The following is a 17,396-nucleotide window of genomic DNA, read 5'->3' on the forward strand; positions in this document are numbered from 1 at the left end:
GATAATGTTGTAGATGTTGGTGCTGTACTAACAGTTGAACTTTCAGTTACAGTTGAAGATGGAGCAGTTGATGCAGAGATAGACACTGTTGATTGTGGTGATGTTATGGTATTAGCTGCATTGGTGGTGGTTGTTTCAGTAACATTTGTTGTGGTTGTTGATGATAATGTTGCAGATGTATGTGCTGTACTAACAGTTGAACTTTCAGTTGCAGTTGAAGATGGAGCAGTTGATGCAGAGATAGACACTGTTGATTGTGGTGATGTTATGCTATTAGCTGCATTAGTGGTGGTTGTTTCAGTAACATTTGTTGTGGTTGTTGATGATAATGTTGTAGATGTAGGTGCTGTACTAACAGTTGAACTTTCAGTTACAGTTGAAGATGGGGAAGTTGATGCAGAGATAAACACTGTTGATTGTGGTGATGTTATGCTATTAGCTGCATTAGTGGTGGTTGTTTCAGTAACATTTGTTGTGGTAATTGAGGATGGTGTTGTCGATGTTGGTCCTGTACTAACAGTTAAACTTTCAGTTACAGTTGAAGATGGAGCAGTTGATGCAGAGGTAGACACTGTTGAATGTGGTGATGTTATGGTATTAGCTGCATTGGTGGTGGTTGTTTCAGTAACATTTGTTGTGGTTGTTGATGATAATGTTGTAGATGTAGGTGCTGTACTAACAGTTGAACTTTCAGTTACAGTTGAAGATGGAGCAGTTGATGCAGAGATAGACACTGTTGATTGTGGTGATGTTATGCTATTAGCTGCATTAGTGGTGGTTGTTTCAGTAACATTTGTTGTGGTTGTTGATGATAATGTTGTAGATGTAGGTGCTGTACTAACAGTTGAACTTTCAGTTACAGTTGAAGATGGGGAAGTTGATGCAGAGATAAACACTGTTGATTGTGGTGATGTTATGCTATTAGCTGCATTAGTGGTGGTTGTTTCAGTAACATTTGTTGTGGTAATTGAGGATGGTGTTGTCGATGTTGGTCCTGTAATAACAGTTGAACTTTCAGTTACAGTTGAAGATGGAGCAGTTGATGCAGAGGTAGACACTGTTGATTGTGGTGATGTTATGGTATTAGCTGCATTGGTGGTGGTTGTTTCAGTAACATTTGTTGTGGTTGTTGATGATAATGTTGTAGATGTAGGTGCTGTACTAACAGTTGAACTTTCAGTTACAGTTGAAGATGGGGAAGTTGATGCAGAGATAAACACTGTTGATTGTGGTGATGTTATGCTATTAGCTGCATTAGTGGTGGTTGTTTCAGTAACATTTGTTGTGGTAATTGAGGATGGTGTTGTCGATGTTGGTCCTGTACTAACAGTTGAACTTTCAGTTACAGTTGAAGATGGAGCAGTTGATGCAGAGGTAGACACTGTTGATTGTGGTGATGTTATGGTATTAGCTGCATTGGTGGTGGTTGTTTCAGTAACTTTTGTTGTGGTTGTTGATGATAATGTTGCAGATGTATGTGCTGTACTAACAGTTGAACTTTCAGTTGCAGTTGAAGATGGAGCAGTTGATGCAGAGATAGACACTGTTGATTGTGGTGATGTTATGGTGGTTGTTTCAGTAACATTTGTTGTGGTTGTTGAGGATAATGTTGTAGATGTTGGTGCTGTACTAACAGTTGAACTTTCAGTTACAGTTGAAGATGGAGCAGTTGATGCAGAGATAGACAATGTTGATTGTGGTGATGTTATGGTGGTTGTTTCAGTAACATTTGTTGTGGTTGTTGATGGTAATGTTTTAGATGTAGGTGCTGTACTAACAGTTGAACTTTCTGTTACAGTTGAAGATGGAGCCCTTGATGCAGAGGTAGACACTGTTGATTGTGGTGATGTTATGGTATTAGCTGCATTAGTGGTGGCTGTTTCAGTAACATTTGTTGTGGTTATTAAGGATGGTGTTGTAGATGTTGGTCCTGTATTAACAGTTGAACTTTCAGTTATAGTTGAAGATGGAGCAGTTGATGTAGAGATAGACACTGTTGATTGTGGTGATGTTATGGTGGTTGTTTCAGTAACATTTGTTGTGGTTATTAAGGATGGTGTTGTAGATGTTGGTCCTGTACTAACAGTTGAACTTTCAGTTGCTGTTAAAGAAGGAACAGTTGATGCAGAGATAGACAGTGTTGATTGTGGTTTTGTTATGGTATTAGCTGCATTAGTGGTGGTTGTTTCAGTAACATTTGTTGTGGTAATTGAGGATGGTGTTGTAGATGTAGGTGCTGTACTAACAGTTGAACTTTCAGTTATAGTTGAAGATGGAGCAGTTGATGTAGAGATAGACACTGTTGATTGTGGTGATGTTATGGTGGTTGTTTCAGTAACATTTGTTGTGGTTGTTGAGGATGGTGTTGTAGATGTTGGTGCTGTACTAACAGTCGAACTTTCAGTTACAGTTGAAGATGGAGCAGTTGATGCAGAGGTAGACACTGTTAATTGTGGTGATGTTATTGTGGTTGTTTCAGTAACATTTGTTGTGGTTGTTGATGATAATGTTGTAGATGTAGGTGCTGTACTAACAGTTGAACTTTCAGTTACAGTTGAAGATGGGGAAGTTGATGCAGAGATAAACACTGTTGATTGTGGTGATGTTATGCTATTAGCTGCATTAGTGGTGGTTGTTTCAGTAACATTTGTTGTGGTAATTGAGGATGGTGTTGTCGATGTTGGTCCTGTACTAACAGTTGAACTTTCAGTTACAGTTGAAGATGGAGCAGTTGATGCAGAGGTAGACACTGTTGATTGTGGTGATGTTATGGTATTAGCTGCATTGGTGGTGGTTGTTTCAGTAACTTTTGTTGTGGTTGTTGATGATAATGTTGCAGATGTATGTGCTGTACTAACAGTTGAACTTTCAGTTGCAGTTGAAGATGGAGCAGTTGATGCAGAGATAGACACTGTTGATTGTGGTGATGTTATGGTGGTTGTTTCAGTAACATTTGTTGTGGTTGTTGGTGATAATGTTGTAGATGTAGGTGCTGTACTAACAGTTGAACTTTCAGTTGCAGTTGAAGATGGAGCAGTTGATGCAGAGGTAGACACTGTTGATTGTGGTGATGTTATGGTATTAGCTGCATTAGTGGTGGTTGTTTCAGTAACATTTGTTGTGGTAATTGAGGATGGTGTTGTCAATGTTGGTCCTGTACTAACAGTTGAACTTTCAGTTACAGTTGAAGATGGAGCAGTTGATGCAGAGATAGACACTGTTGATTGTGGTGATGTTATGGTGGTTGTTTCAGTAACATTTGTTGTGGTTGTTGATGATAATGTTGTAGATGTTGGTCCTGTACTAACAGTTGAACTTTCAGTTATAGTTGAAGATGGAGCAGTTGATGTAGAGATAGACACTGTTGATTGTGGTGATGTTATGGTGGTTGTTTCAGTAACATTTGTTGTGGTTGTTGAGGATGGTGTTGTAGATGTCGTTGCTGTATTAACAGTTGAACTTTCAGTTGCTGTTAAAGAAGGAACAGTTGATGCAGAGATAGACACTGTTGATTGTGGTGATGTTATGGTATTAGCTGCATTGGTGGTGGTTGTTTCAGTAACATTTGTTGTGGTTGTTGATGATAATGTTGTAGATGTAGGTGCTGTACTAACAGTTGAACTTTCAGTTGCAGTTGAAGATGGAGCAGTTGATGCAGAGATAAACACTGTTGATTGTGGTGATGTTATGGTGGTTGTTTCAGTAACATTTGTTGTGGTTGTTGATGATAATGTTGTAGATGTAGGTGCTGTACTAACAGTTGAACTTTCGGTTACAGTTGAAGATGGAGCAGTTGATGCAGAGATAGACACTGTTGATTGTGGTGATGTAATGGTGGTTGTATCAGTAACATTTGTTGTGGTTGTTGATGATAATGTTGTAGATGTAGGTGCTGTACTAACAGTTGAACTTTCGGTTACAGTTGAAGATGGAGCAGTTGATGCAGAGATAGACACTGTTGATTGTGGTGATGTTATGGTATTAGCTGCATTGGTGGTGGTTGTTTCAGTAACATTTGTTGTGGTTGTTGATGATAATGTTGTAGATGTAGGTGCTGTACTAACAGTTGAACTTTCGGTTACAGTTGAAGATGGGGAAGTTGATGCAGAGACAAACACTGTTGATTGTGGTGATGTTATGGTATTAGCTGCATTAGTGGTGGTTGTTTCAGTAAAATTTGTCGTGGTTGTTGATGATAATGTTGTAGATGTAGGTACTGTACCAACAGTTGAACTTTCGGTTACAGTTGAAGATGGAGCAGTTGATGCAGAGGTAGACACTGTTAATTGTGGTGATGTTATGGTGGTTGTTTCAGTAACATTTGTTGTGGTAATTGAGGATGGTGTTGTCGATGTTGGTCCTGTACTAACAGTTGAACTTTCAGTTACAGTTGAAGATGGGGAAGTTGATGCAGAGATAAACACTGTTGATTGTGGTGATGTTATGCTATTTGCTGCATTAGTGGTGGTTGTTTCAGTAAAATTTGTTGTGGTTGTTGATGATAATGTTGTAGATGTAGATGCTGTACTAACAGTTGAACTTTCAGTTACAGTTGAAGATGGGGAAGTTGATGCAGAGATAAACACTGTTGATTGTGGTGATGTTATGCTATTTGCTGCATTAGTGGTGGTTGTTTCAGTAAAATTTGTTGTGGTTGTTGATGATAATGTTGTAGATGTAGGTGCTGTACTAACAGTTGAACTTTCGGTTACAGTTGAAGAAGGAGCAGTTGATGCAGAGATAGACACTGTTGTTTGGTGTGATGTAATGGTGGTTGTTTCAGTAACATTTGTTGTGGTTGTTGATGATAATGTTGTAGATGTTGGTGCTGTACTAACAATTGAACTTTCAGTTACAGTTGAAGATGGAGCAGTTGATGCAGAGATAGACACTGTTGATTGTGGTGATGTTATGGTATTAGCTGCATTGGTGGTGGTTGTTTCAGTAACATTTGTTGTGGTTGTTGATGATAATGTTGTAGATGTAGGTGCTGTACTAACAGTTGAACTTTCAGTTGCAGTTGAAGATGGAGCAGTTGATGCAGTGATAGACACTGTTGATTGTGGTGATGTTATGGTATTAGCTGCATTAGTGGTGGTTGTTTCAGTAACATTTGTTGTGGTAATTGAGGATGGTGTTGTCAATGTTGGTCCTGTACTAACAGTTGAACTTTCAGTTACAGTTGAAGATGGAGCAGTTGATGCAGAGATAGACACTGTTGATTGTGGTGATGTTATGGTGGTTGTTTCAGTAACATTTGTTGTGGTTGTTGATGATAATGTTGTAGATGTAGGTGCTGTACTAACAGTTGAACTTTCGGTTACAGTTGAAGATGGAGCAGTTGATGCAGAGATAGACAATGTTGATTGTGGTGATGTTATGGTGGTTGTTTCAGTAACATTTGTTGTGGTTGTTGATGATAATGTTGTAGATGTAGGTGCTGTACTAACAGTTGAACTTTCTGTTACAGTTGAAGATGGAGCACTTGATGCAGAGATAGACACTGTTGATTGTGGTGATGTTATGGTATTAGCTGCATTAGTGGTGGCTGTTTCAGTAGCATTTGTTGTGGTTATTAAGGATGGTGTTGTAGATGTTGGTCCTGTACTAACAGTTGAACTTTCAGTTATAGTTGAAGATGGAGCAGTTGATGTAGAGATAGACACTGTTGATTGTGGTGATGTTATGGTATTAGCTGCATTGGTGGTGGTTGTTTCAGTAACATTTGTTGTGGTTGTTGATGATAATGTTGTAGATGTAGGTGCTGTACTAACAGTTGAACTTTCAGTTACAGTTGAAGATGGGGAAGTTGATGCAGAGACAAACACTGTTGATTGTGGTGATGTTATGGTATTAGCTGCATTAGTGCTGGTTGTTTCAGTAAAATTTGTCGTGGTTGTTGATGATAATGTTGTAGATGTTGGTGCTGTACTAACAGTTGAACTTTCGGTTACAGTTGAAGATGGAGCAGTTGATGCAGAGGTAGACACTGTTAATTGTGGTGATGTTATGGTGGTTGTTTCAGTAACATTTGTTGTGGTAATTGAGGATGGTGTTGTCGATGTTGGTCCTGTGCTAACAGTTGAACTTTCAGTTACAGTTGAAGATGGGGAAGTTGATGCAGAGATAAACACTGTTGATTGTGGTGATGTTATGGTATTAGCTGCATTGGTGGTGGTTGTTTCAGTAAAATTTGTTGTGGTTGTTGATGATAATGTTGTAGATGTAGGTGCTGTACTAACAGTTGAACTTTCAGTTACAGTTGAAGATGGAGCAGTTGATGCAGATATAGACACTGTTGATTGTGGTGATGTTATTGTGGTTGTTTCAGTAACATCTGTAACTGTTAAGAAATTGACAAATTAGATGGAAAAAACAAAACAATGTGAAATATACAGAGAAGTATAAACTGCATTAATTCAGACAGTGTGTTGACTTTGTGTGTCCTATCCTCATTTCTGTTATACTGGAGGTATATAAGCTATATGTTTTACATTATGTTCTATGTTCAAGTTTTGTCACATTATCTACATAAAAATAGTTAGACAATACTATAACAAATAAAAAAAATAGTAATGCAGTATAATTAAAAAAAATATATGTTTACCTGAACTGTTGACTGTGATTGAGTTAGGAATTATTTCCAGCACACTGGCTCCTCCTGTTTCCGCTGCATTTACAAGATCGTTTTTGACTTCTTGAGTGGTTGGGTACTGTTGTGTGTAGTCGAAAGCTAATTGTGTTGAAGTGATTATTGACCCAGACCTGTAATATACAAGTGTCAGTTTATTAAAATACATTTTTTTAAATCTCTCCATCCCAAACGATGTACAATAGGGATCTCAATATTCTATATTTACCTAAAGCTCAAGACAATTAAACTGATGAAGGCAGGATACTTGCTTCTGTAGATTGGTTCAAGCTGTAACAAACAACAAATATAGTCACTAAATATAATGTATTGGCATCTCTAATTCAGTAATTGCTGTCTCTTCTCTTTGAGGAATAGTTCACCAAAAAAGGATGATGGTTTTATGATGGATGTATGTGCTTTTTAGAGCTTCAACATGTTGCCAAATATGTAAGGAAATATAGAGTAGTAGAGACATTTTTATTAAAGTACTTGGGATGGTAGAAACTTGTTAAGAATTTTCTAATTTTTGGGTGAACTGCTCCTTTAAGTGTTTGAGCAGTGGCGGCCAGTAACTTCTCTTAAGAGTGGCTTGATTTAAAAATATGTGTTCAGAGTGTCAAGTATGTGACTCATCATGTCAAAATATGTGTTTGTTGCGTCATGTGAACCATGGACATGTGTCATTTTAAAATACGTGCCTGCCAGAGTATGTGAGCGGAGCGAAGTGAAAAGAATTATCGTTGGTTTGTTAAAATATCAATGGCCACTCACAGTCCAATTTATTGCCCAACTTTATAAAGCATATGGCATAGATGCATAGGCGAAGGGTGAATTAACTCCAGGGTAAGGATAATAAGGATTCAAATCAATTTTTTAAATTCCACTTTGCAATAATTTAATTGTTTTTCTTTATGAACACAAGCTAGATTGAAGTGATTAGTGCTCGTCTTTTGCAGTGCCGAACTTTAAACGCCGAACCGGCATATTTACCCTTTTTTGTTTGCCCTCGAAAATGAAGTCACCAGCTGCCACTGTGTTTGAGTATGATTTTATCAATGTCTCCCTTTTGAACTGTGGATCTTGACTTACCATGTCTTTTACAAGCTTAGCTCTTGCCTTGAAGCCATCAGAGCTTGAATTGGAGAGGTCATTTGTAAACGTTGCATTTGAGCTAAACACCAGATATGTCAACACCTGAGCTGGTGGTGCAGTAGTAGTTGTAGTTGCTTTAGTTGGGGTGGATGTTGCTGTTGTTGTTTTGGATGTTGTGCCTGCGATAACAATTGAAGTTGAGGAGGAAGTGGCTGATTTCAGAGTTGTTGGTGTTGTGGTATTACTTCCATTAGTGGTGGATGCTTCAGCCACATTTGTTCTGGTGATTGAGGATGGTGTTACAGCAGTACTAACTATTAAACTAACTATTGAAGAAGGAGCAGTTGATGCAGAGATAGACGCTGTTGATTGTGGTGATGTTATGGTATTAGCTGCATTGATGGTGGTTGTTTCAGTAACATTTGTTGTGGTTGTTGATGATAATGTTGTAGATGTAGCTGCTGTACTAACAGTTGAACTTTCAGTTACAGTTGAAGATGGAGCAGTTGATGCAGATATAGACACTGTTGATTGTGGTGATGTTATGGTATTAGCTGCATTAGTGGTGGTTGTATCAGTAACATTTGTTGTGGTTGTTGAGGATAATATTGTAGATGTTGGTGCTGTACTAACAGTTGAACTTTCAGTTACAGTTAAAGATGGAGCAGTTGATGCAGAGGTAGACACTGTTGATTGTGGTGATGTTATGGTGGTTGATTCAGTAACATTTGTTGTAGTTGTTGATGATACTGTTGTGGATGTAGCTGCTGTACTAACAGTTGAACTTTCGGTTACAGTTGAAGATGGAGCAGTTGATGCAGAGAAAGACACTGTTGATTGTGGTGATGTTATGGTGGTTGTTTCAGTAACATTTGTTGTGGTTGTTGATGATAATGTTATAGATGTTGGTGCTAAACTAACAGTTGAACTTTCAGTTACAGTTGAAAATGGAGCAGTTAATGCAGAGATAGACACTGTTGATTGTGGTGATGTTATGGTGGTTGTTTCAATAACATTTGTTGTGGTTGTTGATGATAATGTTGTAGATGTTGGTGCTCTACTAACAGTTGAACTTTCAGTTACAGCTGAAGATGAAGCAGTTGATGCAGAGGTAGACACTGTTGATTGTGGTGATGTTATGGTGGTTGTTTCAATAACATTTGTTGTGGTTGTTGATGATAATGTTGTAGATGTAGGTGCTGTACTAACAGTTGAACTTTCAGTTACAGTTGAAGATGGGGAAGTTGATGCAGATATAGACACTGTTGATTGTGGTGATGTTATGGTATTTGCTGCATTAGTGGTGGTTGTTTCAGTAACATTTGTTGTGGTTGTTGATGATAATGTTGTATATGTAGGTGCTGTACTAACAGTTGAACTTTCAGTTACAGTTGAAGATGGAGCAGTTGATGTAGAGATAGACACTGTTGATTGTGGTGATGTTATGGTATTAGCTGCATTAGTGGTGGTTGTTTCAGTAACATTTGTTGTGGTAATTGAGGATTGTGTTGTCAATGTTGGTCCTGTACTAACAGTTGAACTTTCAGTTATAGTTGAAGATGGAGCAGTTGATGTAGAGATAGACACTGTTAATTGTGGTGATGTTATGGTGGTTGTTTCAGTAACATTTGTTGTGGTAATTGAGGATTGTGTTGTCGATGTTGGTCCTGTACTAACAGTTGAACTTTCAGTTATAGTTGAAGATGGAGCAGTTGATGTAGAGATAGACACTGTTGATTGTGGTGATGTTACGGTGGTTGTTTCAGTAACATTTGTTGTGGTTGTTGATGATAATGTTGTAGATGTTGGTGCTGTATTAACAGTTGAACGTTCAGTTGCTGTTGAAGAAGGAGCAGTTGATGCAGAGATAGACACTGTTGATTGTGGTGATGTTATGGGGTTTTTTTCACTAACATTTGTTGTGGTTATTGAGGATGGTGTTGTAGATGTTGGTGCTATACTAACAGTTGAACTTTCAGTTACAGTTGAAGATGGAGCAGTTGATGCAGAGGTAGACACTGTTGATTGTGGTGATGTTATGTTATTAGCTGCATTGATGGTGGTTGTTTCAGTAACATTTGTTGTGGTTGTTGATGATAATGTTGTAGATGTCGGTGCTGTATTAACATTTGAACTTTCAGTTGCTGTTGAAGAAGGAGCAGTTGATGCAGAGATAGACACTGTTGATTGTGGTAATTTTATGGTATTAGCTGCATTAGTGGTGGTTGTTTCAGTAAAATTTGTCGTGGTTGTTGATGATAATGTTGTAGATGTTGGTGCTTTACTAACAGTTGAACTTTCAGTTACAGTTGAAGATTGAGCAGTTGATGCAGATATAGACACTGTTGATTGTGGTGATGTTATGGTATTAGCTGCATTAGTGGTGGTTGATTCAGTAACATTTGTTGTGGTTGTTGATGATACTGTTGTAGATGTTGGTGCTGTACTAACAGTTGAACTTTCGGTTACAGTTGAAGATGGAGCAGTTGATGCAGAGGTAGACACTGTTGATTGTGGTGATGTTATGGTATTAGCTGCATTAATGGTGGTTGTTTCAGTAACATTTGTTGTGGTTGTTGATGATAATGTTGTAGATGTAGGTGCTGTACTAACAGTTGAACTTTTAGTTATAGATGAAGATGGAGCAGTTGATGCAGAGAAAGACACTGTTGATTGTGGTGATGTTATGGTGGTTGTTTCAGAAACATTTGTTGTGGTAATTGAGGATGGTGTTGTAGATGTAGGTGCTGTACTAACAGTTGAACTTTCAGTTACAGTTAAAGATGGAGCAGTTGATGCATAGATAGACACTGTTGATTGTGGTGATGTTATGGTATTAGCTGCATTAGTGGTGGTTGTTTCAGTAACATTTGTTGTGGTTGTTGATGATAATTTTGTAGATGTAGGTGCTGTACTAACATTTGAACTTTCAGTTACAGTTGAAGATGGAGCAGTTGATGCAGAGATAGACACTGTTGATTGTGGTGATGTTATGGTGTTTGTTTCAGTAACATTTGTTGTGGTAATTGAGGATGGTGTTGTAGATGTTGGTGCTGTACTAACAGTTGAACTTTCAGTTACAGTTGAAGATGGAGCAATTGATGCAGAGATAGACACTGTTGATTGTGGTGATATTATGGTGGTTGTTTCAGAAACATTTGTTGTGGTTATTAAGGATGGTGTTGTAGATGTTGGTGCTGTACTAACAGTTGAACTTTCAGTTACAGTTGAAGATGGAGCAGTTGATGCAGAGAAAGACACTGTTGATTGTGGTGATGTTATGGTGGTTGTTTCAGAAACATTTGTTGTGGTAATTGAGGATGGTGTTGTAGATGTAGGTGCTGTACTAACAGTTGAACTTTCAGTTACACTGGAAGATGGAGCAGTTGATGCAGAGATAGACACTGTTGATTGTGGTGATGTTATGGTATTAGCTGCATTGGTGGTGGTTGTTTCAGTAACATTTGTTGTGGTTGTTGATGATAATGTTGTAGATGTCGGTGCTGTACTAACAGTTGAACTTTCAGTTATAGTTGAAGATGGAGCAGTTGATGCAGAGATAGACACTGTTGATTGTGGTGATGTTATGGTATTAGCTGCATTAGTGGTGGTTGTTTCAGTAACATTTGTCGTGGTTGTTGATGATAATGTTGTAGATGTCGGTGCTGTATTAACAGTTGAACTTTCAGTTGCTGTTGAAGAAGGAGCAGTTGATGCAGAGATAGACACTGTTGATTGTGGTGATGTTATGGTATTAGCTGCATTAGTCGTGGTTGTTTCAGTAACATTTGTTGTGGTTGTTGGGGATAATGTTGTAGATGTTGGTGCTGTATTAACAGTTGAACTTTCAGTTGCAGTTGAAGATGGAGCAGTTGATGCAGAGATAGACACTGTTGATTGTGGTGATGTTATGGTATTAGCTGCATTAGTGGTGGTTGTTTCAGTAACATTTGTCGTGGTTGTTGATGATAATGTTGTAGATGTCGGTGCTGTATTAACAGTTGAACTTTCAGTTGCTGTTGAAGAAGGAGCAGTTGATGCAGAGATAGACACTGTTGATTGTGGTGATGTTATGGTATTAGCTGCATTAGTCGTGGTTGTTTCAGTAACATTTGTTGTGGTTGTTGGGGATAATGTTGTAGATGTCGGTGCTGTATTAACAGTTGAACTTTCAGTTGCTGTTGAAGAAGGAGCAGTTGATGCAGAGATAGACACTGTTGATTGTGGTGATGTTATGGTATTAGCTGCATTAGTGGTGGTTGTTTCAGTAACATTTGTTGTGGTTGTTGAGGATAATAGTGTTGATGTTGGTTTTGTACTAACAGTTGAACTTTCAGTTACAGTTGAAGATGGAGCAGTTGATGCAGAGATAGTCACTGTTGATTGTGGTGATGTTATGGTGGTTGTTTTAGTAACATTTGTTGTGGTTGTTGAGGATGGTGTTGTAGATGTCGGTGCTGTATTAACAGTTGAACTTTCAGTTGCTGTTGAAGATGGAGCAGTTGATGCAGAGATAAACACTGTTGATTGTGGTGATGTTATGGTATTAACTGCATTAGCTGTGGTTGTTTCAATAACATTTGTTGTGGTTGTTGAGGATAATGTTGTAGATGTAGGTGCTGTATTAACAGTTATTAAGGATGGTGTTGTAGATGTTGGTGCTGTACTAACAGTTGAACTTTCAGTTACAGTTAAAGATGGAGCAGTTGATGCATAGATAGACACTGTTGATTGTGGTGATGTTATGGTATTAGCTGCATTGGTGGTGGTTGTTTCAGTAACATTTGTTGTGGTTGTTGATGATAATGTTGTAGATGTAGGTGCTGTACTAACAGTTGAACTTTCAGTTACAGTTGAAGATGGAGCAGTTGATGCAGAGATAGACACTGTTGATTGTGGTGATGTTATTGTGGTTGTTTCAGTAACATTTGTTGTGGTAATTGAGGATGGTGTTGTAGATGTTGGTGCTGTACTAACAGTTGAACTTTCAGTTACAGTTGAAGATGGAGCAATTGATGCAGAGATAGACACTGTTGATTGTGGTGATCTTATGGTGGTTGTTTCAGAAACATTTGTTGTGGTTATTAAGGATGGTGTTGTAGATGTTGGTGCTGTACTAACAGTTGAACTTTCAGTTACAGTTGAAGATGGAGCAGTTGATGCAGAGATAGACACTGTTGATTGTGGTGATGTTATGGTGGTTGTTTCAGAAACATTTGTTGTGGTAATTGAGGATGGTGTTGTAGATGTAGGTGCTGTACTAACAGTTGAACTTTCAGTTACAGTTGAAGATGGAGCAGTTGATGCAGAGATAGACACTGTTGATTGTGGTGATGTTATGGTATTAGCTACATTAGTTGTGGTTGTTTCAATAACATTTGTTGTGGTTGTTGATGATAATGTTGTAGATGTCAGTGCTGTACTAACAGTTGAACTTTCAGTTACAGTTGAAGATGGAGCAGTTGATGCATAGATAGACACTGTTGATTGTGGTGATGTAATGGTGGTTGTTTCAGTAACATTTGTTGTGGTTGTTGATGATAATGTTGTAGATGTTGGTGCTGTACTAACAGTTGAACTTTCAGTTACAGTTGAAGATGGAGCAGTTGATGCAGAGATAGACACTGTTGATTGTGGTGATGTTATGGCGGTTGTTTCAGTAACATTTGTTGTGGTTGTTGAGGGTAATGTTGTAGATGTTTGTGCTGTATTAACAGTTGAACTTTCAGTTACAGTTAAAGATGGAGCAGTTGATGCCGATATAGACAATGTTGACTGTGGTGCTGTTATCAGATTAGCTGCATTAGTCGTGGTTGTTTCAGTAACATTTGTTGTGGTTGTTGGGGATAATGTTGTAGATGTTGGTGCTGTATTAACAGTTGAACTTTCAGTTGCAGTTGAAGATGGAGCAGTTGATACAGACATAGACACTGTTGATTGTGGTGATGTTATGATGGTTGTTTCAGTAACATTTGTTGTGGTTGTTGAGGATAATAGTGTTGATGTTGGTTTTGTACTAACAGTTGAACTTTCAGTTACAGTTGAAGATGGAGCAGTTGATGCAGAGATAGACACTGTTGATTGTGGTGATGTTATGGTGGTTGTTTCAGTAACATTTGTTGTGGTTGTTGAGGATGGTGTTGTAGATGTCGGTGCTGTATTAACAGTTGAACTTTCAGTTGCTTTTGAAGATGGAGCAGTTGATGCAGAGACAGACACTGTTGATTGTGGTGATGTTATGGTGGTTGTTTCAGTAACATTTGTTGTGGTTGTTGAGGATGGTGTTGTAGATGTCGGTGCTGTATTAACAGTTGAACTTTCAGTTGCTTTTGAAGATGGAGCAGTTGATGCAGAGACAGACACTGTTGATTGTGGTGATGTTATAGTGGTTGTTTCAGTAACATTTGTTGTGGTTGTTGAGGATGGTGTTGTAGATGTCGGTGCTGTATTAACAGTTGAACTTTCAGTTGCTTTTGAAGATGGAGCAGTTGATGCAGAGATAAACACTGTTGATTGTGGTGATGTTATGGTATTAACTGCATTAGCTGTGGTTGTTTCAATAACATTTGTTGTGGTTGTTGAGGATAATGTTGTAGATGTAGGTGCTGTATTAACAGTTGAACTTTCAGTTACAGTTGAAGATGGAGCAGTTGATGCAAAGATAGACACTGATGGTTGTGATGATGTTATGGTATTAGCTGCATTAGTGGTGGCTGTTTCAGTAACATTTGTTGTTGTTGTTGATGATAATGTTGTAGATGTTGGTGCTGTATTAACAGTTGAACTTTCAGTTACAGTTGAAGATGGAGCAGTTGATGCAGAGATAGACACTGATGATTGTGATGATGTTATGATATTAGCTGCATTGGTGGTGGATGTTTCAGTAACATTTGTTGTGGTTGTTGATGATAATGTTGTAAATGTTGGTGCTGTACTAACAGTTGAGTTTTCTGTTACAGTTGAAGATTGAACAGTTGATGCAGAGATAGACACTGTTGATTGTTGTGCTGTTATGGTATTAGCTGCATTAGTGGTGGTTGTTAGAGTAACATTTGTTGTGGTGGTTGATGATAATGTTGTAGATGTTGGTGCTGTACTAACAGTTGAACTTTTTATGACAGTTGAAGACGGACTAGTTGATTCAAAGGTAGACACTGATTGTGGTGATGTTATGGTATTAGCTGCATTAGTGGTCGACGCACTTGCAGGATCTGATGTTTCTGTTGACGGTCTCGTTGTGAATGTTTCAACTGTGTTCACAACTGTGTGTGATGTTGATTCTAATGCTGTTGTAACTCCTGCACTATTGGAGGATGTTCCAGTAGTTGCTGTTGCTGTGAAATATGTGGAGGTATCTGCTGAACTAACAGATGTTGAACCTGTAAATTGAGTTTCTCCAGCTTCTGTTGATAAAGTTATTGATTTATTAAAAGGTTGTTTCTGAAATGATTGTTTCTAGAAATGACAAATGCATTTATTTTAAATTTCGCATGCAGTTGTAGACAAAAATATTGGCCCTCTTGGTAAATATGACCAAATACCCTTGTGAAAATAAATCCACAAAGTTTCTCATTTTGAGTTTAATGAATCACAATGATTTGATTTTTCATTGATTTTTCATATTTACACTATGAAATAAAATTTTCTCTAATTCACCGGACACAACCATTGCCCCCCATCTGGTCGTCAATGGTCACTGTCGCCCGTGCTGTCCGATGCCGCCGAGCTTCCATTGAAATCAATGAGATCATGTCGCTCTGCTACTGCTAGTTGCTGCTAGTCTGAATTAAGGATGCTTGATAATTTGCATGTGATTGTCATTTCGATCTCGTCAGTGAAACCGGTTCCGTGATTAGAAGTAAATCGCCATCACCTGCTTTTAAATGGAGCGACATTTACTACACAAAGCGTAAATCACTTACAAGCTGGGCCATATCGCATATATCTTGCAGGCGATGAATAATGCGAAATTGCCCCGATTATCAGTGAACTACAGCTTTGTGTAGTAAATGTCGCTCCATTTAAAAGCAGGGGATGGCGATTTACTTCTAATCACGGAACCGGTTTCACTATCTGGAATTACCAAGTACTTATCTAGAGTTATAAAATAACTACCAAGTATGTACCACTGGTAAGTACAGTCAGAGGTGGAAAGAGTAATAAAATATTGTACTGAAGTAAAAGTAAAGTTACTTTTATAATATTTTACTTAAGTAAAAGTAAAGTTACTTGTCTAAAAATCTACTCAAGTAAAAGTAAAAAGTAAGTCATTTTAACTTTACTCAGAGTAAAAGTTACTTTTTTTACAGCGGGAGAGGTGGAGGAATCTAGTATAGTTCAAAAACGACAAGGGAATATAAATCTCAAAGTAGTTGTTTTTAATTGTAGGAACATATTTACAATTAAAGTGCAATAACAAAATGTTAATATTATATAAAAAAAGAAACATTTATGGAATTGTTTTATGATTTTTACATGTGAGTTATGCACTTTTGAAAATGGTCAGCAGCTAGTAGTAAGGTTGTAATTGATGTATTGCTGGTAACATACATTATTTTATTAAACTATATATAGTTTAAATGAGCATATAATGAGATGAGTGCCATGGCTATATACTTTTGACTGTCTTCTAGCTTCCCTGACCATGGGTACCTGATGTCAGACCTTTATTCTCTCTCTCTCTCTCTCTCTCTCTCTCTCTCTCTCTCTCTCTCTCTCTCTCTCTCTCTCTCTCTCTCTATCTCTCTCTCTCTCTCTCTCTCTCTCTCTCTCTTTGCAATGTCTAATGACCTGCGCATTCTCAAGGACGTTCTGAAGTTGTGTTTGACTTGACGCGAAGCTGCTAGACCTCGGAAGATAATGCGCATGGTATTAAAAACGCGTCGTGCAAATGAGTACCCAAAGCATGAATCCTACCTTTCATAAGAATGAAACACTCGCTTCGCGTCAGTGGAAAGTGGTCGCTTAAATATGACCAGGGGTTTCTATCATAAGATTTGAACTGAGGCGGGTCTGCATTAGCGCGCGCCTGTCTCGTCCGTCTCCATGGTTCTTTTTGCGCGTTCCCCGGGCCCCGCCCATTTACATCCGTTGCGCGTCTTTATCACCTTGTTTTAATATTTTATAAAAACATTTTTTACTCAGTAACGGATATGATTTAAAATGTAGCGAAGTACAATACTTTAAATAAAACATACTTAAGTAAAAGTAAAAGTACAGATTTTAAAAACTACTCAAAAAAGTAAAAGTACACAAAAAAACTACTCAATTACAGTAACGTGAGTAAATGTAATTCGTTACTTTCCACCTCTGAGTACAGTAATGATACTATTTAATTACCATGAAGATACTCAAAAGTAAGTACCACACATTTGTCTCCAAGTACAACATACTGCAGTGGTTCTCAACGTTATTCCTGGAGGCCCACTGCTCTGCACATTTTGTATGTCTCCCTTATTTAACACACCTGATTCAAATCACCAGCTCATTAGCAGAGATCTCCATGAACTGAACTGAGGCCTGCAGATAAGAGAGACATACAAAATGTGCAGAGCAGTGGACCTCTAGGAACGGAGTTGAGAAACACTGACATACTGTATTTACCATATATATTCAGTGTAAATACACATACTGTTAAATAAAGTGCTACCCAAAAGTTGACTGGAGTGAA

General features: G+C 38.0%; 1 protein-coding gene across 1 annotated transcript in view; it reads right to left on the minus strand.

Annotated features, from left to right (window-relative positions):
• The window catches only part of LOC135786267 (uncharacterized), a 57,686-nt gene that overhangs the window by 19,195 nt on the left and 21,095 nt on the right, over positions 1-17,396 (minus strand). Inside the window, exons 10-23 of the mRNA XM_073814598.1 lie at positions 14,360-14,660; positions 13,265-13,330; positions 12,653-12,698; positions 12,278-12,387; positions 11,402-11,596; positions 11,204-11,284; positions 8,932-9,472; positions 7,724-8,052; positions 6,861-6,922; positions 6,608-6,765; positions 5,505-5,665; positions 3,811-3,935; positions 690-756; positions 9-56 (exon numbers count right to left, since the gene is read on the minus strand). Of these exons, the coding sequence (XP_073670699.1) occupies positions 9-56; positions 690-756; positions 3,811-3,935; positions 5,505-5,665; positions 6,608-6,765; positions 6,861-6,922; positions 7,724-8,052; positions 8,932-9,472; positions 11,204-11,284; positions 11,402-11,596; positions 12,278-12,387; positions 12,653-12,698; positions 13,265-13,330; positions 14,360-14,660 (2,290 nt within the window). The remainder of the gene's footprint in view (positions 1-8; positions 57-689; positions 757-3,810; positions 3,936-5,504; positions 5,666-6,607; positions 6,766-6,860; positions 6,923-7,723; positions 8,053-8,931; positions 9,473-11,203; positions 11,285-11,401; positions 11,597-12,277; positions 12,388-12,652; positions 12,699-13,264; positions 13,331-14,359; positions 14,661-17,396) is intronic.

Source organism: Paramisgurnus dabryanus, chromosome 4, assembly GCF_030506205.2.
Source record: "Paramisgurnus dabryanus chromosome 4, PD_genome_1.1, whole genome shotgun sequence".
NCBI classification, from domain to species: Eukaryota; Metazoa; Chordata; class Actinopteri; order Cypriniformes; family Cobitidae; genus Paramisgurnus; species Paramisgurnus dabryanus.